Source organism: Gobius niger (genome assembly GCF_951799975.1).
Source record: "Gobius niger genome assembly, chromosome: 10".
Classification (NCBI taxonomy): domain Eukaryota; kingdom Metazoa; phylum Chordata; class Actinopteri; order Gobiiformes; family Gobiidae; genus Gobius; species Gobius niger.
The window spans coordinates 10169526-10196186 of record NC_136861.1 but is presented as its reverse complement, the minus strand read 5'-3'; the positions used below and the strand labels follow the sequence as shown (position 1 = coordinate 10196186).

Here is a 26661-nt window from a genome sequence, read left to right as displayed (position 1 = left end):
AGGACAAGATCGCGAATACAAGCGGCCGAAATGAGTTTCCTTCGCAGGGTGGCTGGGCGCACCCTCCGAGATCGGGTGAGGAGCTCAGTTACCCGGGAGGAGCTTGGAGTAGAGTCGCTGCTCCTTCACGTCGAAAGGAGCCAGCTGAGGTGGCTCGGGCATCTGTTTCGGATGCCTCCTGGTCGCCTCCCGCGGGAGGTGTTCCAGGCATGTCCTAGTGGGACAAGGCCTCGTGGAAGGCCCAGGACACGGTGGTGGGACTATGTCTCCGAGCTGGCCTGGTGTCGCCTCGGGGTCCCCCCAGAACAGCTGGAGGAGGTGTGTGTGGATCGGGAAGTTTGGGCATCTCTGCTGAGACTGCTGCCCCCGCGACCCGGCCCCGGATAAAGCGGAAGAAAATGGATGGATGGATGGATTAAAAAAAGTAAAAAAGTTGATAGCAACATGACAACAATGTGAGGTTTTCTAGCTTTCAAATGACGACAAACTGGACAAAATGCTCTCGATTAAAGAGCCTATAGACCCTTTAATTGTTTGTAAACATTTGGGGCTTAGCTGGAGGCGGGAAGCTAGATTCCTATCTATTTCCATTGGAGCTGTTGTCATGGTAACGATTAACAAATGTTTAACTGTTTTTGGAAATATCAAATAAACCTTATTTTAACGTCTCAAAGGTCCTTCCTCTTGGTCTTGCACCTTAAGCCACAACAAGACCACATTTTTTAGTTGTAGTTTTACACTTATAATCGCTAGTTTTAGTTTAATCATATTTCTCTTAATCACTTCCTGACTCCAGATGATGACACTGATGATGTCGGCAGTTAAAGGGTCTATACCAGGGGTGTCAAACATGCGGCCTGTTCCGGCCCGCGAGGTGATTTAATCCGGCCCCTGCCCTGTAGAGCATAAGAGCATAAATTCCAGAGTATGAATTTCAATGAATTTATGAGTATCAAAAAAAAAAGTAAGTCTCTAGCCCATTCCTGTGCAGAGTTATGATTTTTTTAAGAATAACCAGAATACTCATTCTAGCCTCTAGGGGGCATTAAATTTAAAAAAAAAAGGATAGAGTTCCACACGTGTCCAGCAGAGGGCACTGACATAATAAGAGCTCAGGACATGAACAACACATTATATAGCCATGTGGTAAATGGACAGTCTGCCCCAGGGCGGCTGTGGCTTCAATAACAGCTTACCACCACCAAGTGAATGAATAATGACTACTGCACTTTCAGGAACTTGTGACACAGGCTTGTAAAGTGCAATACAAGTGTAAGCCGTTGTCATTAATGAAGTTGGGGCTTTGATCAAATCACAGCTTATTATTATTCATTTATTGGAAACATTTTCTCTATTATATGTGGCCCGCGACCCGCCGTGGGAGCTGAATTTCGGCCCGCGACCCAAAATGAGTTTGACACCCCTGGTCTATACAGAGTTTAAAAATGTCAAAATTATGTATTTTCCTCCCCCTACATGTTCCAACAATGTCCTAATGTGTAGAACTTCAGGTCTGAAGTGCCGTCATGCACAAGCATAATATAGAGACTGCAGTTACGTGTAAGACCTGAGGTGGCAGTAGTGAGTATAAAATGGCTAACTTGCATCTAGCCCCTTTAAGGTGGAGATTAAGAGGTTAAAAGGAGTAGGTCGCAGTTTGAAGAATTTACTGAGCGATGCCCCTTGTCTTTCAGCACCAATGTGATAAAGTTCTTAACACTCAGAGGACAAACTTTCCAACAATTTTACCCTTAACTATACATTTGCCACTTCGCGTCACTCATTTATCCCAGTTTGTATCTGTCTTGACTGAACCTCGTCTCTGCTGTAACTCGATAATCTCCAAGCCGCTTCTAAATAGGTCCCAATCGGCAACTCATTACAGCTGTACATACACTAACACGCGGTGACAGACTTACAGCTATGATTTCAGCCTGTCATGGCCACTCAACAATGAGAGAGAGAGCGCCCCCCGGTGGGTCGTTTCGGTTCGTGTTTCAGCGTCTTTGTGACTAATGCATTGAGCCCGCGTGCCTTGAACAGACTGTGGACGTATGGGATCGGGTGGCGCGGCTGTTGGCACTCACTTCGTGTGGGATAAACCTCGGACACATAAGAAGCTGATGTTAAAGCTACACCAGACTGACATGCAACTACCGGGTCATGGACTAAAACGGACGTCTGCAACATGTCTGGGTAGAAGCGCCGCGCAATGGATCGTAATCAGATCGAAATGGTGGTTTGAGTGGAAGACTTTTATTATTTAGGCATGCACAAAGTATTATACATAAAACCTAGCCTCGTAATTTTGAGCTTTATCATAGAAGCCGATTATCCCCTTCAGTGTCAAGGGCAGGGGTTCACGAAGGGGTTGGGATCCCATCTGTATCACTATCTTACACTTTGTTGGTTAGAAATTGCGATATTGATCTGAAACTGAAGCAAAATATCCAGTTTCACTCCCTGATTTCCACACAAGTGGGCGGGACAGCGCTACAGCGGCTAATGCTTGTGCTTCACAGCTAGTTTGCATCATAGACTGTATATATAAATGGACAGCTTCTGCTCACTCCTCCCCGTTTACCATAATGACCACGCTCGTGGGGGAAATCATGGCGGATTTACAGACTCCCCCTCCCCAGCTCTGACGAAGCATGTTCCTAAAAAGGGCATAAGGGCGGGATTTTCACTGTAGACTCGCCCCTTGCATGACGTGTAGCTCGCGCAGCTCCGATGCGAACAGTCCAACCCTCATTAAGTACGAGATTTCTGAAATTCTTCTTACGAAAACCAGCGTGTTGTGGCCAAAAAGCAGAGCAGCCAGCGGCCATTGGTTTGCATGTTTTCCCCGTGCCTGCGCAGGTTTCCTCCAGTTTCCCCTCCTACTAAAAAACCCATGTACAATAGCAGGGTTAGGGTTTACTTGAGCTTAGACGAGTTGATGCGTACCTGTTTTGTCTTTGTGCGTGCCCGTGGAAGAGCGTTCCTCGGGCATTGGGAGAGGCCAAATGCTAACAACATCTTTGGTCTGAGTGCATGCACAAAGACCAGACAGTTACACATTAACTTATCTAAGCTCAGGCAAGAACATATCTCAGTATGGAAAAACGGTGGCCTGTTCCTTTAAAGGGGCTAGACGCAAGTTAGCCATTTTAAACTCGCTACTGCCACCTCAGGTCATACGTGAAACTACCGCTTCTATATTAAGCTCGTGCATGACGGCCATTCGCACCCGAAGTAACACCGTTTTTAGTGACAGTGCAGGATTTTAGAGGCAGTTGTGGTGAACAGGTCTGGGCTCATCCCACATATTAGGACATTGTTGGAACATGTAGGGGGAGGAAAATACTTAATTTGAACATTTTTAAACTCCGTATAGTCCCTTTGAGCTTTGCAAGAGATCAAGAGATGAGGAAAGGGATGCTGGCTGCTGAAGAACCAAAGAGCGCTCAAAGGTGTGCACAAAAAAACAGCTACAGGTATGGTCAAAAGCACTAAAAAGGTTGATTTTGCAAGACACTGAAATAAAACCAATGTGTAGCGTGTAGGGCTGCACAATATAGTACAAGGGCTTAGGTTTGGTGTTACTATTGGTGGGGACACTTCTAAAAATCAGTCTTCTGACCTCCCCGTGCTGCCCCTCCCCCTCACTACTGTGCTCAGAGAAAATGAAACAGAAGCCGCTCTCCTCTCCCACTTAACTTGTTCATAAAATCAGTTATGGAAAGAGCATACCAACTATTTTCTGATCTCTTGTTGAGTAAAACATCCAACCTAAATAAACTAGACATGGCGTGTAATGCTGCTCACGTAATAAGGCATCATAAACAGACAGGAGCTCTGCAATATGAAAATATGAATAACTCCTTGAAACAAAAAAGTGATGCCGATCGTTCTCTCCCCAAGCCTAAAGTGCCCACATCTGAGTGAAGTCTTTGTGAAAGATCGCACAATGTGAAGATCTACACATGAAGTTGGTGGGGATAACTTGGCCTTCCTGAAATATTGTCCCCATGGTCCTCACGCAAACTTACGCCCATGATATAGCATTGCCAAATTATCGTTGTGGCATCATTCTGAGACTACCTTCGAGTTTTTTTTTCTTCCAAAACACAGCTTTAAGCAATAACGCACCTAAAAAACACAAAACAAAATGTCCACAAACATTCACAAAAGTTAGGTTTTACTCCAGTTTTGAAGGAATGTGTAAACAAACTAATTGCGCTCTTATTTTTCCATTCAAAGTAAAATACCTCCCGATATTGCCAGTGAATTTCTGTGTTTGTGATCAAGACTGGAAAATTGTATCCCCAGAACGAGAAAAGAGCCAAGAGATTTCGTGTGTATTGTCTAGAGCAGGGGTGCCCAAAGTGGGGCCGCGGGCCACATTTGGCGCTGCATCTGGTTAATAATAACTCTTTCCCATTCATTCTCAATGGTAAATACAGATGCAGTACAGTTTTTGGCCACCAGCGACAAATTGGGGGCGCTGTTTCACACCTTTTGCAAAGTTAAGGAAACGCTGTTCTGGTGTCTTGGTATTTATCAGTCATAGAACGTTGTAGCATCAACTTTCCCATTTTTCCAAATTTTATTGCAAAGGTCGTTGACATATATGACTTATAAAAGAATTTATGCTGAACTGGCACTTTCAAATTGGTCTAATATGGCATTTTCTTTGACTTAAAGAAATTCATGGGGTATTTCATGAATACCCCATGAAATACCCCATGGGGTATTCACTGTACCACTGTAGGTACAGCAGGTACAGGTGGTGTTGTTTGCATTTTGCACTATATTGCTACAATAATTGATTTTGTTCTACTAAAACTAGGCTTTTGTAGCATGTTATTTGCATAGATAGAATTAAATGCAAATGTATACCAAAAAAGAAAATAAAGTAACGAGCATTATTTGCAGTTATATATGTTTCACGCCAACATCGCCGTGTTTAGCCCGCGACTCACAGGAACTTTTTCATTTTGGCCCTCAGAGACACAAAAGTTTGGGCACCCCTGGTCTAGAGTAAAAGGTTCTGATTTCACCAGCAGAGGGAAGGAACTCAGCAAAAGTAAAAGTAACTAGATGTTGCTCCCATCTATTCTCTACCCATCTCTGAAATGTTTTTACGGCCTACTCTTATGCCTATCCTTCAGTCCAAGTCCTGTGCCTGAATCTTCCGTGGTGTAGCATGTGGGTGACCTATTGCCCTCTTCACCGTGGTTACCGCATTCCAGAGATGACCAAAAACCCCCACTTCAAGACCCCAGACCATTTTATGGTTTTCACTTCCTGTCTTGTGAATGGCGGTTCAGGACAAAATTAAGACTGTGACGATCTATCCTTTAACCGTCACAACCAGAGATGAGAACTCTCTATTGACCTTCGAATTGGATTAAAGACTGAATCTCAAACTTCTGATTTGAGTAATAAGCCAATTCTTTAATTCATGGACAGTGAGAATGAACTCAACCGATCTGTTCTAATGATGAATTCTTCCCCAGGTCAACAAAGACGCAATGTACAAACATACTGTTCGAAATGTTGGAATGCATTTAGAAAGTTTGTGAAGTTGTTAATGTGTTTATCACAATAGGAATGTATTTCATGAATTTCTCGCCAAGATAAGGCTTCCTCCCTCCCCACTTGGGCCCTAATAATATCGGGTTACGGACTGAATCATTGGTCCAAGAGTCCCGTGGAGGGCCGGCCTGGTATAAAAGCTGGAGAGAGGCTCCTCTTGCTCTTCTTTTTAAAACGCGCTTCTGAGAGGGTTGGAGAAGGAGAGACGGCAGGATGACATCCCCCGCTGAACTCTGACCTCTCCTTTGTCTCAGATGGACCACAAGAACTTTAAGTTTGAGCCCGTCATTTGACGTGAATTTGTAACTATCAGTTACTTCTTTTAAGAACATTTGCATTTTTCCTACAAGGCAACAACATTTTTGATCGCTGAGCTTTCAGCGAAACCAATTTGAGTCTTGCTTGACGCCCAAGGCCAGAGGAGCTGCAGACAGGGCCGTGTCTGCATCAGCTGAGAATCGCCACCCGAGAGACCACGACCACTGGCCGTCGACACCAGGACTTTGGAACGCCGGACCACAGTTGGCGTGGAAACCATTCTCACGGTCGTAAGCGTATCTCACCGACCTGGCTTAATAAGACTCACATAACTTCTCAGAAAACCTTACTGACTTTCAGATACAATTTTAGAGCATTTTATCTGATTATTCATCCTGTTAGCCTTCTAGGTTATTCTGTTTGCACTTTAATATTTAATGCAGTCTGTTAATTGATTTTGATCATTAAACCTCGAAAAATCTGTAGTTTAGCCTCCTATTCTTACTTTTATTTTGTTCGCCTTTCGAACTGGTGCCCCATTAAATTTTAAGGCTAATCTACAACCTATTAATTAATTAATAAACAAATTAATTGATTAATAAACCCTCATACCCTACAGTGGTGTCTATGTCGCCTCCAGTGCTTCCTCTGAACCCTCACGCCCTGTCACCTGTTTTACGCGGCGTCTTCACAGTCTTCACGTTTATTCCTGTGTGTCTGGATACTAGGGGTGTAACGGTTCACGGGGATGTATTGAACCGCTTCGGTTCGGCCTGTTCGGTTCGGTCCACTTGCGTACCGTTTCGGTGTATTATTTTCATTAAATAATGTAAGTTTATTATTAACGTCATATTAAGTGCCGCGGAACAAAGTTCCTACGCGAGTTTCCGCACGGACGCTATTGAAGCTGCATGAGTAGCTGCGAGAAACTGCAGTCGTTGAAGGCGCTGGCTTTAAGTATTTGATTAAAAGTCTTGAGCCTCGCTACAATATCCCATCACGTCCGCACTTCAGCCAAAAAGTTATACCAGCGCTCAGAGCCGTTTCTTCCTACACGCAAACTACGCAAGGTGCGTAGTGTTGCTTCACTGATTAACCAACGCGTTGTTACGGAGACAGGCTCTTCCAGCGCGCACTCACTCTCCGCCTACTTCGCCACATATAACACCAAAACGGAGCAGTCTGCTGAAGTGAATGAGCAGGAGAGACCGACTGCCTTCCCCCTGTCTCTTCCAAAGCGCGAGTGCTTCTCCGCTCGTGTCCCCGCTCCCCGTAAGACAGAGACAACAGTCAGGAGCAGGTTTCAGTTATTTTTAAATCAGCGGTTCCCAATCTGTGGGTCAGGGACCAGAGGTGAGAGAATGGGACCATTTGCCATTTACTATTTTAAAAAGGGAAATAGACTAGTAGTAGTCCTAAATCCCAGTCTCACAGTGGTTTAGTGGTTAGTGGTCCTCCCACAGGGGGTCGCTTTTATTTATTTTATGCAAGAATTCTATTGTGTATTGGCAGCTTTTCAAAAGAAAAATGTTGTTAGTTCTTATTTATTTGTACCGAAAATTAACCGAACCGAGCCCTCCAAAACCGTGAACCGAACCGAATACAATTTTAGCGTACCGTTACACCCCTACTGGATACTGTAAGCTTCGCATGTGATCTAGACCAGACCGGGAGCGTAGCTTAATTTAGGTGTAAAAGCGTGCTTTCGTTTGCATATCTCAGCCCGGGCAGACAGGTATAGGTGAGATGAAGGCAGCAGCGACGTGTCATTGTGAAGACAGTCTGACAGCGCGGTTATTTACAGAGTGGATAAAAGTCGGCTTGAGAGGGAAGCAACGTGAAATAAAAAGGTTGATTTGAGAAACACAGAGTACAGTGGGGATTATGAAAGACTGGCGCTGTGGCATAGTGGTTAATCGCACAGAAAGACGGTCCCTGGTAGATTTCCCGACTGTAAGGTTTTAAGGTTTTGTCATATTGATCATTAATAATATGACTGTGCTTTATGTCACACGTGTAGAGCCATTGGTAGCACAGCGGTTAGTGCTTCACTGCTAGAGGGTCCCGGGTTCGATTTCCACATGTGGAGTTTGCATGTTCTCCCTGTGTCTGCGGACAACGGATGACACTCTCATTCATACACCAGTGTACGCAGACACTGGAGGTAAAGTGGATGAAGTGTCTTGCCCAAGGACACAAGGACAGTGTGCACCTGTGGGATAAAATAAACAAATAAATAAATAAAAATCAGCAATGAGATGAAGAGATGAAGGGAGAGTATAGTTCAAGGGTCGCTAATAGGCAACTTCAGGCCTGTGAGATGATTCAATTCGGCCCAGGACTTGTAGAGCACAAATTCTTGAGTGTGTAAGGCAACAAAAAAAAAGGAAGTCTCTCCAGCCCATTTCTCTGCGGAGTAATAGTTTGAAAAAAAAATAATAATAATCTTACCAGAATGCTCACTCCAGCCACGCGGTCGCAGCTTACATTTAAAAAAAAAAGGAAAGGATTCCACATGTGTCCAGCAGAGGGCACTAACATAATAAGAGATCAGGATATAAACAACACATTATAGCCACGTGGTAAATGGCCAGTCTGCCCCTGGGCCGCTGTGGCTATATCTTACCACCACACAGTGAATAATGACTAGAGTGTAGCAGAAACCTGTTACACAGGCTTGTAAAGTGCAATACAAGAGTAAGACGTTTTATTAGGCCACAGTCTTGTTAGGCTCATTATTATTAATTTATTGAAAACCTGATCATGTGACCTACTCATCTCAGTTCACTGAAGGGCGGCGAGTTAACTTCTTAACCACCACCTGAACCGAACACATTTTCTCCAATTTGGTGTTATCTAAATCAAAAATGTTCTTGAAAAAAGTGTCAAAATCACAACATAAATGAAAGGGAAATGAGGACGAAAACGCAAGAAAAAAGTGACAAAAAGAGTAATGAAAAAGTGGGAAAATTGCGACTAAAAAACAATATGAAAAAGTGACAAAAACGCTTTTTCATATTGCAACAAAAATACAACAAAAAAGTGGGGAAAAATGGGTCGAAATGGGAATAAAAGACTTGACAAAAAAGCGGTGAAAAAGCGGCAAAAATCCAATTACATCATAGCAACAACACAAGGAAAAAGATCCCTTGAGATCAGTTTTGTAGGTCTAGACTGGTCTATAGACTGTAAGCCTTTAGATAAGGGTAATACTGAACTGGAGAAAATGCACTCGGTTAATGGGGTTAATGGGTTAATGGGAGGTAAGAGGTTAATGTCCCTCGATTAACTGCAGATTTTGGAGATGCTACATCTTGGATCTGATTCACTGGTTTCTTATTGTCTGTTGTAGTTGGTGAATGTTGTTTTTCACAGTTAAGTCAATATTTGCTCTTTAATAAACACCAATAAACATGTTTTACTGGAGTTTTTGTTTATGGACCCCGGCAAAACACCTTAGATATATTTTGGCCCCCAGGGAAAAAAAAAAAACTTGAACATTTTTAACTAAAACGATTAGGAGAAAGGTTTCCCAACAAAATTCTGATAGTCATTAACCCCCCTATTATATTAACGCAATGTTTCATTACTAAACTATTTCAACACGGTTCAATTTAAACAAAAGTAGTGAGCAATTTTTTTTGTTACACCTTCTGTCAAAACTAGATCAATCAATCAATAAAGTAAAACTACACTTTTTTGGATGTTTGAGGACGTTTTGTTGCATTATTGTTTAACGCTGTGTTTCAGACAAAAAATAAGTCCCTGTAATCTCAGGATGATGCGACAACGAAGCGAAAACGAAAACTGACGGAGAGACTCACGATCGTTTGAAGGCCTCCAAGATGTTGTCCTCCTGCTCCTCTTCGACAGCTTTGTGGACAGAGACGGGGACATTAAACGTTACCACAGGTTCGGATCAGGTCTACGTCATAGGCTTAGGTCTTCGTCCGGACTCACCCTGAACCGCGATGTCGAAGTAGCAGCAGTGAGGCTTGTCTTTGGCTTTGGAGGGGATCTCACAGCGGTATCCTCCTGCGTCTCCGTCCACCACTTTGATAATGATCATCTCAAACGTGTAGATCTGACGGGAATTCAAAGTGAGTGAGTTTGGACCTGGTTGTTGTGAGATGCCGGCAGCTCTGTGGTACCTTGGTGTTCCTGTCGTACGTCTCCTTGAACTGCATGTGTTTTCCTGCTTTGCTGCTCAGGTCCAGCCACTTCCCTTTGAACCATTTCAGCGTCGGTTTCCGTGGGAAGCTGTTCGAGTCCACCTTGGCCACAAACGTGATGTCATTCCCTAAGAACATAATCAAACAAAACATTAAAAAAAGACTTGGGCTTCACAGCAAGAAGGTCCCGGGTCCTCGTGTCTGCGTAGGTTTCCTTTAGTTACTCCAGTTTTGAATTACCATTAAAAACATGTACAAACGTGTCCTCCAGCCAGGTGATACTGACCATCAGCCTGGCTCCACATCTGGAGATGGGCACTGCGGTCTCCCACTGCTCATTACGGGTTTGCCCCAGCGGCCTCGATGGATGGCTCAAATGCAGAGGACACATTTTGCTAAGGGGACAATAACCCCATAGAGCAGGGGTGTCCAAACTTTTATCATTGAGGGTCAACACAGTGACAGTTTAAAAATATTTCAGTGTGTTTTAAACTACTCTATTGTTCATGTAGTTTTGATTAGCCTGGTTTACCATCACTGTATATGATCTTCTGTTTATTGCAACTGACCTTTCGCAAAAGCCCCGCCCACTTAGTCACTGTTGCTAAGTCCGTCAAACTTTCTGATGTTGCTGCTAAAGTGGCTCTAATTGAAGCAATAAATGCGCGATAGCCTCCAGATCGAGGCAAAAGGGGTCCCAGTCTGCAGCAGAGGGATATATTCAAGATATTAAACTATCCCACGAGGGATAAAGGACTATTGACACTACAGCAAACAGACAGGTCTCCAGCAAAATCAAAGAAACCTTATGATCTCGTCCTTAAATGCAACAGCACAGCCTTGTGGACCAGTCGTCCTCTTCATGGTCCAGTAAACAACTTCTGAAGTGTTTAGTATGTCTAAAAATAGGAACATTTGGTGCATTTCTCCGGCTAGCTAAACCTACAGGTGCCATAATGACACTCAGCTACAGTCAGTTATCAGGCCTGAGACAAAATACACAGTACTTTTATCATAAAGGGAGACAAAAACACGTGAGACTGAAGGCTTGTAATAGTTGCAGTTAAAGTTACGGCTCCAGTTTGTGTAACGTTATGTGACTGTCAGTAGCTGGATGTTAGCATGCTAAGGTGTTAGCCTCATGGCTAGGCCCCAGTCTTACCTTAAACAGACGTATGCTTGTTTATTTTGGAGACATTTATATGGGCGTAGGCCGTCCACATTGTTTGATCCATTGTAGGCAGTGTTCAGGTTGTGTTTTCGGCTTTGTGAAGTGAAATAACTGGACTCCCCCAGACACACCGATTTACATCTGATTTACATCCTCCACCATTTTGCTTCTTCTTCTTTGTCTGGCGGGTTTTTGGTGGTCAGCAGTAAAAAAAAAGTGCATCTGCTCAGTGCTCATTGCTGGTATGTCCCATTGTTTTGCATTGGAGGCTTGCATGACGGACCTGGCTTCATAGGTTTCATAACGGTTGCTAGGATGTCTGATTGGACAATAACCGCCTTGGGGCGTGGTTTTGCGAAAGGTCAATTGTGTCTCTCTATCAATTGTTTTTAACATGAAATGTTTGTCACATGATCGATTTGGTCACATGATCTACCTATTTAAGGTGATCTGGTGTATTCACGTGCCCTGATGAAAAGTCTTTTGAGTTGAAACGCGTTGGCGAAATAAACTCTCCACTTTGATACGAGTGCCTCGGCCCCATTTTCTTTGTTTTAATACGAATGAGTTGCAAAATATTCATTCTTAGGCACCACGGTCGGCTGTTAACAGCTCCGAAACACTGCGGGGGAGAGCAGCCTAAATGACCAATCAGCGTAGGCCGTCCCTCCCGAGCCGACCATCGAGCAGCAGCCCAAATTAAATGGGCAACTGCGGGATTAAGAACCTTGAAGGTGTTTTCTTTTTTACAATGTCTTTCGGTTCGCTTCATTGTGGAAGTAGCTGACAGTGGATAAGTGGAGAAGTTCTCTGTACCTTTAGTTGCAGTGGTGCTCTCAGGCTTTTCCAGGAAGACGCCGCTTTCATCACTGGGGGGCGACTCTATAGAGAAAGAAAGAAAATGTCAAAAACGTCCATACATATTTAGGCCACAAACTCAAAACGACTCTGACTTCAAGTCCTTCTCATCTCCTATTTATTTGGCTTTATAGTTGAACTGTTAATTCGACGCATCTTTCATGTCCCTTTTACATCACTAACCTCGTGTTTCTGAAGCGAGCTCGCCCTCTATTCCCCGGAGACTCGTGTAGCTACAGTAATTCAAACAGTCTTTCTTTTTCCACCACAAACAATCACACGTGCTTTTGCTTCAGCAGCTGGAGCTTAGTCACCTGGGACCCTCTGTCAGAGTCACTGTACGCACCCCCCGCCAACAGGACGTCCCGGTGGGAGGAAGGAGCCGCTTAGATCACCGCTGAGGCGTTACATTGGGGTCACAATCTCCTGCCTCCCGCGTAAATACCAGGCAATGATGTTAAGTGCGTTTATCTGAGCGGCGAAGGTAAATGCTCCTTTATCTATTTCCGCTGCGCATCGCGAAGGAATGAAAGAAAGTAAGATGTTTGTTTGATGGAACGTGGTAGATCCTAAACACGGGATAAAAGATTGAGTAAGTCGCTTCACAAGAGAGTCTAACAAACATCTCTCATGATGATAAATGTTGCCTGTGTTTGCATTTTTTGTGATGGTACTCAAGATTCTCAAGCTCTCGTTTCACAGTAAAAAAAAAAAAAGGTCCTGGGCTCGATTTCCGGAGAGCATGGGGCCTTTCTGTGTTTCGGTTCGGTTTTGGGTGTAATCCAGTTTTATCCAAGCAAGAGAAGGACCCTGCAGGTGACCATACCCACAGCTACTGCATGTTGAATGTAAAATGTAGAGGATTTTTGACACAGGGCCTCATTTCCTAGTTATCCAGAGTGTTGCTGATTTCTGGAGATATTTTTTTTGTAATTCATGCAGTTCTTATGTTTGAAGAGTTTCGTGGTGCTAGGCTAATGCAAGGCTAGCGCATTTCTATGGTATCAGCTAGCCTGCATTAAAAACAGTGTGACCCGCTCCACAGTGCACCTGAGGCAAATCACTTATAACACCAGACTAACCATATAAATGTCTGTGTTGATGACCTTGCATAACATGAATGATCGCATTTTGTGGGACTACTTTCTTGTAGATCACTCCGCCGCTGCGTAGCTTATACAACCACGAAGCTGATGCTGCTCAAATATAAGGTATTTTAAATGCAAAATGGTTAAAATTACTCTATCGACACAAACATTTATATGGTTAGTCTGGTGTTATAAGTGATTTGCCTCAGGTGCTCTGTGGAGCGGGTCAGACTGTTTTTAATGCAGGCTAGCTGATACCATAGAAATGCACAAGCCTTGCATTAGCCCAGTGCCACAAAACTCTTCAAATATAAGAACTGCATGAATTATAAAAAAAAATATCTCCAGTTATCAGCAACACTCTGAATAACAAGGAAATGAGGCCCTATGTCAAAAATCCTGAAATATCCCTTTAAAGAGACTAGATGCAAGTTGGTCATTTTATGCTCACTACTGCCACCTCAGGTCTTGCGCGTAACTGCAAGTACGCATCAACTCGTTTAAGCTCAGGTAAGAACATATCTCAGTATGGAAAAACTGTGGGCTGTTCCTTTAAGCTCATGCATGACGCCACTTCGGACCCGGGATTTTAGAGGCAGCTGTGGTGAACAGGTCTGGGCTCATTTTACATATTAGGACATGGCTGGAACATGTAGGGCAACGTCAGGCCCGAGGGCCAAATCTGGCCCTTCAGCACAGCACCTCTGGCCCTCAAGATGATTTTGAGAAATGTATTATATATTATAAATCAGAGAGCACTTTTAACAATATTAGAGGTCAATACACCCAATTAGGTCATATAATATGTACACATTGGCATTTGAAGGAAGTGCACTGGAAAAAGAATCATCGTTTTAAGGAAGAAATGACATAAATCTACTTGAATTAAGAGATTAAATCTAAGGTTTCAGCAGATTTGTTCTGGTTTTAGCTGAGATAAAACCTCTACTAGTAGTTATTCTTTTCAGATAATTTTGTGTCATTTCAAGTGAAAAACAATTATTTGTCTGATTTCAAGTGGGTTTTATTCTTGTTCCATTGGTGTTAGCATTTGTATCTTGGATTAGTTCAAACTGAAATTTGAAATTCAACATAGAAGAACTTTTATTCAAGCAATTTCAAGTCATTTATCTCATTTAAGATAGTCATTTGTCCAGTGTTGTGCTTTAACTTTGGGCAAATAATAATCGGTGTCGGCCCTCGGTCTCTCTTGCCTACCCCTGATGTAGGGGGATGAAAATACTTAGTTTTAACATTTTTAACTCCGTAGAGTCCCTTTAAAGTAAATGTTTTATAAATCCGATAAATTGCATATAATTGACCGCCTGGGCCTGCAATTTTTAACATGATGCATGTAATATTAACCTCTTACCCCCGTCTTAACCCAGCACATTTTCTCCAGTTCGGCTTTACCCAAATTCTCTTCCCTTGTAACTTTTAGCTTGGGTTCTGGTGGACATATTTACACACAAACGTTAATATAAGTTCCACTACAAAAACTATGAATGGAACAAAGTAGTTATGAAGCCTGAATACAGCATGATGTAGGACCGTTGAATTATGGAACTTTCTTTCTAGCATTGGGAGGCTTTATTGAGAGTTTTACCACTATTTTGTGCCCCTTAGCCTTGGTATTTTTGTAGCATAACCCTCAGTCTGATGATATAATGAAGTTGTAGTAATGTAGTCACACTTAACATCAGCAGAGGGCAGAAACGTCATGTAAATCTTGTGACGTACAACAGAGTGTGGGCTGGCGTTTTGAGTATGTTTTGATGAGGATAATCTTGTATTGTTTATTGTCATGGGTTAAATAATAGAGCTTAAATTGTTTTTATGTATTTTTTGTTAGGAGGATTCCTATTCAAGCTCCAGGTCAAAGAAGGCCATGCGTTTCCATAAATCCTCTCCTCACCTCTTCCTGTATTTCTCTTTTATGGCCATGTTTTAATTTGATCTTTAATAAAGCGCCCCCCTGAGGACACATCCCGGGTCAGATTTTAGGACTTGTGGATTTATACGGCTGAATTTGATCCCAGAGCTGCGCCCATGGGACTCTTCGGACGACGCAGACGTGTATCCTGTTCCTCTGCATTCGGGACTGAGGCTTAAAATGAAATGAATCTGCTGCTGTCTTTGGCTCAGGTCTGGAGAGACTGGTTTAAGGTCTTCACGGACTATTTTTACATTTTAGACTGGGGGCGAGATTTATGGCTTTACAGGAGTCGAATCTTTGGGATTTGTACATTTCGGAGGGTCAGGATTCATCGGGCTCACGTTGTGAAACATCAGTTCAGACACAGCAGAGTCCCGATCTTAACGCCTTTGAGAATCTTTGGGATGTGCTGGAGAGGGCTTTGCACTGTGGTCACACTCTCCTATCATCAATACAAGATCTTGGTGAAAGATGAATGCAACACTGGATCTTTTGACTTTTCAGAAGCTTGTCTAAACAACGCCACAGCGAATGAGAGCTGTGATCGACGCGCAGCGGCGTGGTGTTACTCCGCGAAGTGCATTATAACCGTCTAATGCACGGCTCCTCGTTGTTTAATCCGCTTATACCATGGTCCCACAAACGCAACATTTATAATAAGTATTTGTTTCATTTACTAAACTCACTAAATATGCCAGACCACCGGGACTATTTTATGTAGGTTATTAGCCGGTCACTGAAGGCTCGTCTCAAAGCGAGCCATTCTCCGCAGCTATTACGAGGATCTCAGTCAGGCGCAACCAAACAACATAAGCACACGCTGCATCGCCAGAATCACAACACAACAGGACTAACCCGGTACTTTTCCGTGGAAGTAAACACCGATGTGCGGCACTCGTGGGCAGGAGTTATTTCACTTTTACGCTGTTTAACCTGAAGCTAGCTAGCTCAACCAGCTCAACTGTTTATGGAAACAGCTGCGGTGGAGTCGCTCACACCCGGGCCCCAAGAACTGAAACTTTTATGATTGACTTTACTAATCCAGACAAATATGTATAAATGCAGGATCATTTTATGTACGTCTGAAAATCATGAATAGTGCCTTAACTGTTTTCAATAGAAATGGAAAGCTCCTATTTTATTAACAGTAGCTAACCTAGCTGCTCACTCTCCTCTACTTCACATTTATCAAACATTTGCTTTTGGCCAAAAACGTTGAAATTAAACAACATCCATCTTATACGGTCCTGTCAGTCACTAATTACGTGTTTATCTGATTCAGCTGTGTCATGCGTTGCTATGGCGATGCCCACAGCGGAGTGATATCCCAGTGATTTAACTACCGGACTACGTGTGCGGTTATACGAAAATAATGCGCGCTTGTTAGCACCCACCAGCCAATCAGAATCGAGTATTCACCCAGACCATGGTATAATATATATTATATTAATATCAGTCACTGGGTCCATAATCTCTCTGTACAAGACCAAAACTTTCCTCAAAGACAAAATAATTTTTCCTCTACATAATAGTATAGGCCTTTAGGGATCCTTTGGCCCTGGGTCTCTATAGCCTGTCCGTCCATGGGAGTGGATCTCTCCTTCTGTGGTTCTCCCCAAGGTTTCTCTTTTCTCCTGCCGGGTTTTTGAGTTTTTCCTTGCCGTACTGGAGAGTCTAAGGACGGGGGACACCAGAGCCGCTCATCGCTACCTCCTATTGGACATTATATTTGCCTGGATTCACCTGAACTTTAAATTGTCATATTTATTGCTCTGTTTTATTGCCTTAATGTTCGGTGCAGCCATGTGAGGCGACTTCTGTTGTGATATTGGGCTATACAAAACCATTAAACTTAAACTTAAACTTCACCTGCAACCCAGCAATAGACGATTTAAAAATACAGTAGAAAACAACAAGAGGGCAGTAGCCACAGCTGCCTTTAGGAGGCAAGGCTACCAGTTTGTGCCATCGGCCCCTCTGACCACCACAATCACTCACTCACTACATTCACTCAGGCTTCCTGGTGTTTCCCAAATGGTTCCATCCAAATACTGACCAGGGCCTTCCTGCTTAGCTTCCTAGGCCTGACAGGATCGGGCAGAACAAAGGTGGCATGACCGTAAAGTAGCATTCACTTCACTGTTGCAGTGGTTTTGTTAAAGTTTTAACATTAGTGATGCCCCTCCACAAGAGGCCGCCATTATCGTCTTCATCTCACAGTTGAACTCGGAGTGTCTACAAGTTGTAATAACCAGTTCGAGCGGTGTTCTAAGGCATTTTTCCAAGTGGCCGATGGAAAATTTACCAGTTGCCTGGAATGCACCATAAGAGTGGAGCTCATTCTGCTTTCTGATTGGATCATTGGAGACACAGACAGATCATATTTATGAAAATTACAATGTACACTCGTTTTTTCTGCGTTTACTAGGAAGTGATTACCCGATTACTAAATTAGTTGACAACTATTTCAATAATCAATTAGTTGTTGATTAATTGATTCGTTGTTTCAGCCCTACTAAGCCTTGACTAAAAACACATTATACAGCAGGACTGATCTCTACCCTTTGACATATGAAAAACATCACCCCATCATTAATAAATGCAGCCATGCAGCGAGAAGAACTGAAGAACATAAAAGGTCCCTAAGCCCGGACAACTCACCCAGCACTCCAAATCACTGCTCTAAAATGTCAGGTGTTGAAGAAGCCATATTCGTAATCTTTCCAAAAACATGCAATGCAATAAAACCAGTGTTTTATGCTGTTCAACGGATAATTATGGTTTGCCATTTTGAACATAATTCCTCAAAAATGGCACATGAATAATAGGATTCTGTCAGACAGAACGCTCTTTATCGAAAGCACAAAGACGAGATGAAGCAGGAGCAGGCTTAGAAATGCAGATTAGTGTTTAAGACAATAACAGAATAGATCACTACCCACAATGCACTGCGAGTCACAATTCTGAAGACATATGAATGAATATATGATAATGTTGTAGCAGTCTGTTTACTCATTCACAGACTCAGCCAGGTCTGTCCAACTGCCTTAATGTCTCCATGTTATTGTCTTAAAAGTCTGTGTCCTTCAGTTCTCTCTTTGGAGAAGAAAACTGACCCCAGATCAGCAAAGATAGGCTTCCGTTTGTGTGTTCCGATTGGTCAACAGTGTCATGTGATCACTGTCGGCACAATAAAGTCAAGTTCTGCGGGTTCGAGTCTCCTGAACTTGCTTGTACTTCTGTCAAATGGAAATAAAAGTCCAGTACATTTCCAGTGGATTTTATGAGAAAAGGAGGTGGTCAGACATCAGCCCCGAGACGGAGAGAAGTATCTGAATTGTCCGACTCCGAACTCAGCAAGCGCCGCTAAACTCTGTGTTGTATGTAGCCGGAAAAAGTTGTTCTTGTGAACTTTTGTTGATATAATGCTGTTATGACTATGCATGTGTAGCTAAGGTATTATTCTGTCTGTATTCCACTTTGTTTCTGGCCACTGCACTCCGTGGTGACTTTAGGGACGGTAAAATCACCCACTCTTCTCCTGTGCGTCCAAAATCGGGTTTAAAATTCAAACATGTTCAATTTCTTGCGACTGAGGTTTTAGTCGTGCCTTTTTATTCGAGTCCAGTCATGGGCAAAAATAATGATAGAAAAATAATGGCTTACACTTGTGCTTTACAAGCCTGTGTTACCAAGCTTCTCAAAGCACTGCACTGTCATTATTCATTCACTCCGTACTCGAGTGTGGTAAGCTACTGTTGTAGCCACTGCTGCAATGGGGTAGACTGACAGAAGCAAGGCTACTAGTCTGTGCCATCGGCCCCTCCGATCATTGTACATGTGGTAAGGCCCTTGGAGTCCTTTATAAATATTCATTTGGCTTGATGTGAAAAAGGTTCCCCACCCCTGCTCTAAAGGCCTTTCCCATCAAGTGGAAGACAGGGAAGATAAGTAAGTAAGTGTTTTATTTGTCATTGTACAAGCGTACAACAAAACAGTGTTCAGGTGTTAGTCCTGAGCCGCTGCGACTGAGCCGCTGCGACTGAGCCGCTGCGACTGAGCCGCTGCGACTGAGCCGCTGCGACTGAGCCGCTGCGACTGAGCCGCTGCGACTGAGCCGCTGCGACTGAGCCGCGCCGCCACTGTGGGCCAACCTGACCAGCATGTTTTTGGAGGTAGAGGAAACCGTAGCACCAGGAGGAAACCTGGCTAACTGTCTTCAGTCTCCTCTGATCCTCTGAAATAGTGAATGACCTCCTGGGTTTGTTCCTGTTTCAGAGCGTGGTGTTCTGCACTGGTCAGCTCCTCCTCTTCCTCCTGCGCAGCTCCCTCCGCTCCACAACAGTGATTCACCATCATCTGTTTAATACTCCAGTGAACGTCCATTACACAGAACAATAGAAGTCACGTGTGGCTTAGCTGTGAGTCTCGCCCGGATGCAGAATCACAGACTAAGGAATTGTCGTGGACAGAGGAAAGTCCAGACATTGCTGCTTTGACGGCTGCCTCTGAGATAAAATAGATGGATGGTTTTTATCAAATATTGCCTTGACATTGCTAAGAAATAGTTGGGAAAACATGGCGTCGCAAGAATTGGTTGCCATTGAGAATGCAAAGTCTTGGTCAGTGACAGGTCCAACTGACTGAACGAACAGGGAGCTGCACTTTCAACTGTAAGTATTTGATATTTCTTTGCATATAACTACTGTCTTATAGCACCAATGTTTGAGAGTAACACCACTTTCCCCATTGTCTGCATGTGCTTTAACCAAGAAGAGACAACAGACATTTTTGTGGTCAATGTTGAGATTCTTAGTTCGTTCTCTCTCTCAGCTTAGACCAGTGCTTCTCAATGATTTTCTGTTACGCCCCCTTTAGGAAGAAGAAAACTCTAAACAGTTAAATGTGGACAGTTAATGTGCATGATTTCCCCTAAATTACCGGGTATCCCCTGTACTTTGAGGTGCGCGGGCTGCAGCTGGCACTGACAGTGGGGGTGATTGTTGGCGATATTCGGTTTTCCCCGAAGGAACTCTGACGCCTTCATTTATTTGGCTTCATGCTGTCTGCTCTGCTGCCGACGTTTTCAGACACAGTAACACACTCGGTCAGTAATCGACAGCAAATGTTTAAAATTGACACCTCTAAAAATAAAATCCCTATTCCTTCAATCTGCAGAATGTCTTTCCCTCTCGCCGTATAACAACCAGAGCAGCATCGCTAACCTCCTTATTGCTCCCGCAGCTTTCCCACAGCGACATCTCCAACACTTTAAATTACAACAACACGTCTTGCACACGCGCCCACGCTCACCCATGACAGTTTGATCTATAATAGAAGATGGCGCGTGTGATCCAGGTACATATGACGCTCTCCGACTACAAAGTGACTCAGACTCTCCGGAGAGCGCTGTTCGACATGAGAAGAGTTAGACTTACAGCATATAACGTCATCCGCCATAAGGAATACCTACATACGCATGATGTAAGAGCTCAAGTTTCTCCCATGAACAAAGAATATGTCTTTAATAATCTTCTGACCAGGATTGTGTTCCTGATTTAGAGGAGGCTGGTCTCCAGACGCTGCTCGTGACGGGACGCCCCAGAGGCATTGAACAATGAGTCAAGCAGAGGACGAATCTTCCTACGGGGACCATAAACTCAACCTTTACCTTAACCTTAATAGGAAATAGAAGCACATTGTAGTAGCAGTTGTAGTAGAAGAGCTATGGCACTTTTATTTTTCACGTCTTTTTTTACTCCAGCTTCTGTTCGAGTATGACAACCACCAGTAACAAAAAAAAAAGGAAAGAAAATGCAAAGTTTGGAACTGACTGTCAAACTATTTGAAACAATGGTTGGTGGTAGAGCGAAACCAAGCACTTTACTTGGATGCAGCTCAAGCTCGTTCAAACTGGTTTTGTGCCTTTAGGAAAAACACTCAACTGCAAGAAGTCATCTAGAAATAAGTAAGATTTTCTTGATTTGAGTGACTAAACACGAGGAGAAGAAACTTCCCCCTCCCTCCTGGAAGCGCCACCTTAAAGGGACTATACAGAGTTTAAAAATGTTAAAATAATGTATTTTCCTCCCCCTACATGTTCCAGCCATGTCCTAATGTGTAGAATGAGCCCAGACCTGTTCACCACAACTCTCTCTAGTCATTAACTGTCACTCAAAAAGGTTTTAATTCGGGTCTGAAGTGCCGTCATGCACAAGCTTAATATAGAAGGTGCAGTTACACAAATGACCTGAGATGGCAGTAGTGAGTATAAAATGGCAAACTTGCATCTAGCCCCTTTAACCTGCTGGAGGGGTTTGAGCGCCCGAATGATTCTGGGGTTTTTGTTGTCGGGGGTCCGTGCCCCTGGTAGGGTCTCCCATGGCAAACAGGTCCTAGGTGACGGGTCAGACAAAGAGCGGTTCAGAAGCCCCTTATGAGAGACCAACAGGCCTGAGAATCGTGAGGTCGTCCTTCTGTGGACCCACCACCTGCAGGAGGAGCCAAAAGGGGCTGGTGCAATGTGCTTTGGGCAGCTCCAACAGCTGCCCCCACGACCCGGCCACGGAAAAGTGGAAGAAAATGGATGTGCGACAGATGTGCCTGTCGCGCATCTGATTGGGCACTGCTGTTGTGCCGCATTTGGAGCAGAGATCAAAGTCATACAAGAGCTATAGGCGACATCAAAACTCGGCACAATGAGAGAACATAACATGCTAATAAGTTTGCAGCGCCTGGGGACCCATCTCCAGATGTGGAGCCAGGCTGATGGTCAGGATCACATAGCTGGAGGATTCACCTATTGTACATGTTTTGGGGAAACTGGAGTACCTGGAGCAAACCTATTTATTCACGAGGGGAAACTCCTTAGGGATTGAATGGGATTGAACCCCGGACCTTTTAGCTGTGAAGCATAAGTGCTAACAGCTGAGCCACCGGTCCCTCTTTTGTTTGTCCTGCACAGCCTCTGTCCCCTTGTCCCACCTATTTAGATGATGTCCCGCATTGCAAACGTTAATTTTGGGTGGGTAAAAAGTTAAGACATTAGATTGAATTTGGTATACCAAATTTAGTTAGTTTGATTGTTGTGATCTCTTGCTGTCACAATCACAGTAGAAATCAAATAAGTAAGTAAGTGTTTTATTTGTCATTGTACAACTGCAACAAATTTGTGTTCAGGTGTTAGTCCTAAGCCGCTGCAACTGAGCCGTGCCGCCACTGTGGGCCAACCTGACCAGCATGTTTTTGGAGGTAGGGGAAACCGTAGCACACAGAGGAAACCTGCCTTCAGTGTTCCTCTGGAGTTATCCCTGTTTAAGAGCGTGGTGTCCTGCACTGGTCAGCCCCTCCTGTGTTTTGGGGGTAATGTGCCCTATTAGTAAACTAGACATTTAAAGCTTTACTTTGTCAAATCTGCCCATCGACATCCCTCCAAATTGCACATCTTGCCCCACTCTTCTACATCTTGAGGTATTCGCTCTATAGTCGTGGCTACAGTTGTCACTTATAAACAAGGAATTGGGAAGAGCTTATGCAAAAATGTAAATGTAACGTAAAGCAAGTGCATAAATGGTCAATGTAGGAGCATTAATCTTTGTTTCGCTTAAAGCAGCAGCCTCTGCAGAGATGCCCAGACTTTCCTGTCCAAGCGCACCTCCTCCAGCTCTTCCAGGGGGATCCAGAGGAGTTCCCTGGCCAACCCGAGTGTCCTTGGTCTTTCCTCTTTCCAGCGGGACATGCCCGATCCGACCCCTTTCTACACATCGGAGGTAGAAATCCCGCTCCATCCGCACATCAGACCAAAGCTTTGTTACAGTTTGTTTTCTAGTGCAGTGGAGCAAACGGCGTTATCTCATTATCCACTGCCACCTCATAAAGAACTGACTTGTATTAAAAAAGAAAGGTAAACAACTGTATTCCCTTCATATTGATCGAGTGTATTCCCAGTGCCCAGAGCTCTTTACCGTGCTCAGCTCTTCTGTGACTGATGATGGCACCGCTAATGGGCCGCCGGGGTGAAGGGCGAATCCGCTAAACGGCTGTGTGCTGTTTTAATTTACAAATGAACCGAGAAGCCGGGGTCACACATACACACACAAAAGGCGCAAAGACATACAGTTTTTTTTTGTTTTTTTTTAACGAGGCAAGGGAACAAGTGAAACATGTCCCTCTCACATTTTGTATTCCATTATCAACATTGCAGTCGGAAATAGCACGGATAATGCAGTACGTGTGAGTGTGAGGTCATGCATGTGCACCCGTCACCACAGAGAGCGACTTCTGTGTCTGTTTAGTCCTTACAAATACAGATATTATTGTATTCACCTACTTTCTTATAATATACCTATTTGTTTGTTTGAGGTCAACATGGACACATTGTAGTAGTAATGTTTTGTATTTTGGCAATAGTTTTTTATCGCAAGGGCTATAGCTTCAGACGGCATATTTGGAATCACCCATATGGTCGTACTTGAAGGAGCTAAAGAAGGGGGAAACTAAACATTCTCCACCATTACTTTAATTTAAATGCTGGATTGTGAATATATCTAACTACTAAATAAAGATACAGAGACATGGAGAGGAGCCAAATGTTTAAACAGCCCATAAATACTTAAAAAACAGACAATGCTAACCAGGAGTCTAACGTTAGCTTCGTGCTACATATGCTAATGCTAGCAACAAGTGCTGTTTTTCGCTTCTACTGAACAATTTGCTGTGAAAAAACATTCATATGGAGCCGATTTTGGCTTGACTTTATTTGTGTGTGATAAATAGGTGTATAGTCCACCATAAAACGGCTAAAAAGAGTGAAAAATTGTGATTCCATGAGGGGTTTTCATCCCCCTTGGCTAAGCCATGTGGCGCCCCCTTTGCCGTCTGTAGCTAATAGCAACTAAAATATGGAATTTTAAGCCAAGCAGTGAACTTTTATTTTTTTTATTCTATATTAGAATATGTGGCCATTCAGGTTTCAGAACTAATTAGGGTGAGGGTGAGTTAGAGTTTTAAAGGAGCGCAAAAAGAGATGCTCGACGTTAAAAGGGAGGGTATGTAGGGATTTTTCTACACAGCCTATTTCATATATATATATATGGCCGTGATCACATGACCTGATATCAGCTGTAGCCTGAGTTTGCTTTGCTCCTGCAATGAACTATAGCTAAACTACGCTGTTTTGTCATTAGCTTCTCTCTGTTATTATTGTAAAACCACGTTGAGTTGTTGAATCCAGACATGGCACCTTTGGATATGACAGAACGACAAGCGAACTTTGGGACATGAGGGACGTCACAGAATGGGCAAGATGGGGCCCAAAAAAGTCTCTCTGATCTAAATACTTGCAATCACAATCTCAACACCTTCAATCATGTCCTAATTAATGCTAGTGCTTTGAGTGCAATGACTCGATTCTGGAGGGCATGGCAAGGCAATCCCAGAGTTGAGTTGTGATTGTACAGGTAATCGCAGGCTACGTACCTTACCTTAAGAGTACACAGTGTTGCAGGCAAACATTTAAATAAGAGATTGCTCCAAAGATATTAAATAAGACTCTAGATAGGACATGGCCATAGTAAAACTATATACTAATAATATCTAGTTTTTATTTTTTCATGACTCTTTGATAATTGTGACTGTTATATCTGCCCATAAAATAAAGTTTTTGCAGTTTTTCAAATTTGATTTCAGTTTTAGGATACATAGACTTAAGCTACATTTGTTCATGGGTTATCCTCTGTCAAACACTTCAAATCATTCACTTCTATTTATATCAAATATTACATTTGTTTCCTACTTTTTAACACAGGACCAATATTTATTGAGCATAGGACAGTGATACAATGAATGATGGAACCCTGGGAGTGAATGGAGAAAACAATGCTAATACGGCTAAACAACACGACTGAAAAAGAAATGACCGCCTGACTGAGATTCCTCGACTTAGAAGTGATGAACCAATCACAAACAATGAGTGCATCTCACATTCTGCCGTTGAATCAATGAAAATGTTGCTCCTGGTTTTGTATTAGTTTCCTCGTCAGCCAGTCACAAGATGGCCGCCACATTTGGCTCATGTCCGATCTAGAGTTTTATTAAAATCTTTTGTATGCACCCTTTTGCACTCCTTTAGCCTATACATGTGTTTCCAATGACATCACGCATAGCTCCGGCAGCCATTTTAAATACCGAAGTAGAATTATGCAACATGTAACAATATCTCTACTCAGGATGAAATTGAAAGACGACTGATTGACAGTGGCATTTTTTATGTACTCGTAATCATCGCTCAAGAAGAAAACGGCCCCAGAGACGCACGTTTATGTGAAATAACCAGCAAATGTGGCAGCTCTGTCTGTCAAGCTACAGCAGGATTTACTAAAGATCTGCTTCCTTATATTAACACATCAAAGAGGAAACAGAAAACCTGTCTCTGTGATTTTTACAGTTTGTCATGTCAATAAAGTCTCGGTTAGCAACTGTCAACGGTCAATGGCTTCAACACGATAAACACATGTGTGGCTCACATCTCTGAACACTGAGGAAATACTACAGTAACAGCTCAGCTCTGACCTCTGTCACATGTTGTATCCAAGGCTAGATGTTTGGAGTGTGGTTCAGGGCTTTCTCTTGGAGAGGTCAGAGCTAAATGCTAACCGGTAGCATGCTAACGTCTTGAGCAGCTTAAACACCACCACGGCCACCACTTGTTTATGGTGGCCGTGTTTTAACTGTTATCTTCTTGAGCAAGGATTACAAGTACATAAAAATGCCTATCAGTTGTCTTTCATTTATATCCTGAGTAGAGATATTGTTACATGTTGTAATACTGCATAATTCTACGTCGGTATTCAAAATGGCCGACTTAACAGCAAAAGTCACAGGACTGAAAGGCATGTATAGTTTCTTTTCTTCATGAAAATTATTCATCAAAATATCTGTATGATATCAACATCCGTATCATATCTGTACGACAAAAAATATCTAAAATGAGTTGAATTCAGAATATGTATAAGTATTATTGTTCTTAATATTCTGGATCCAAGTCATTTTAACTATGAACTATTTGTATGCAGTGTATATTTACCCTCCTCCTCGACAGGCATCTCTAAATGCAGGAAAATATCGTTGATAAAAATGAAATGAACACTACTTGATTGAGGCTTACTTTATGGCGATCAAATTGGGTTTCCTTACCGGGCTTGTCTGAAAAACACAGAAATAAAGTACATTCAATAAACAGCAGCAGTAGTAATAGTAGCCATAAGAACACTGTAGTAATATCGGTAGTAGTTGTTGTAGTATCTCAAGCATTTGGGTCAATTTGCACCAGTTCATTTGCGCTCTGAAAGATTACCGTGGGCAGAATGAATAGATTCAGAGGAGGCTCTTACCAGAAGGGGCTGCGTTCGCCTTATCGTCCTTGGCTTCTGCAATTAAAACACAATCATGGAAATTAATTTGTCCACGCTTCTCATTTGTCTCACATCATCCAAGTGCAAGGATTCACAGTACATGGCGGTCGTGCTATTGATATACAGTATTTCGACCAGGAAAGACTCTCCCCAAACACGCGCCGCATCTTGAGTTTGATCGAAA

General features: G+C 43.1%; 2 protein-coding genes across 3 annotated transcripts in view; both read right to left on the bottom strand.

The window, feature by feature from the left end:
- Positions 1 to 20533, bottom strand: part of mybpc2a (myosin binding protein Ca) — a 94058-nt gene extending 73525 nt beyond the window's left edge. The window contains exons 1-5 of one of the 2 annotated variants that reach the window (XM_079564374.1): positions 20505 to 20533; positions 12001 to 12066; positions 9993 to 10141; positions 9802 to 9925; positions 9666 to 9714 (exon numbers count right to left, since the gene is read on the bottom strand). In XM_079564374.1, the coding sequence (XP_079420500.1) occupies positions 9666 to 9714; positions 9802 to 9925; positions 9993 to 10028 (209 nt within the window). In that variant the 5' untranslated portion in view covers positions 10029 to 10141; positions 12001 to 12066; positions 20505 to 20533. Of the gene's footprint in view, positions 1 to 9665; positions 9715 to 9801; positions 9926 to 9992; positions 10142 to 12000; positions 12067 to 20379; positions 20465 to 20504 lie in introns of those variants that run through there. The other variant, XM_079564373.1, reaches the window with a different exon arrangement.
- LOC306968995 (C-reactive protein-like) overlaps positions 1 to 26661 on the bottom strand; it is a 289059-nt gene that overhangs the window by 3973 nt on the left and 258425 nt on the right. The window lies entirely within an intron of this gene.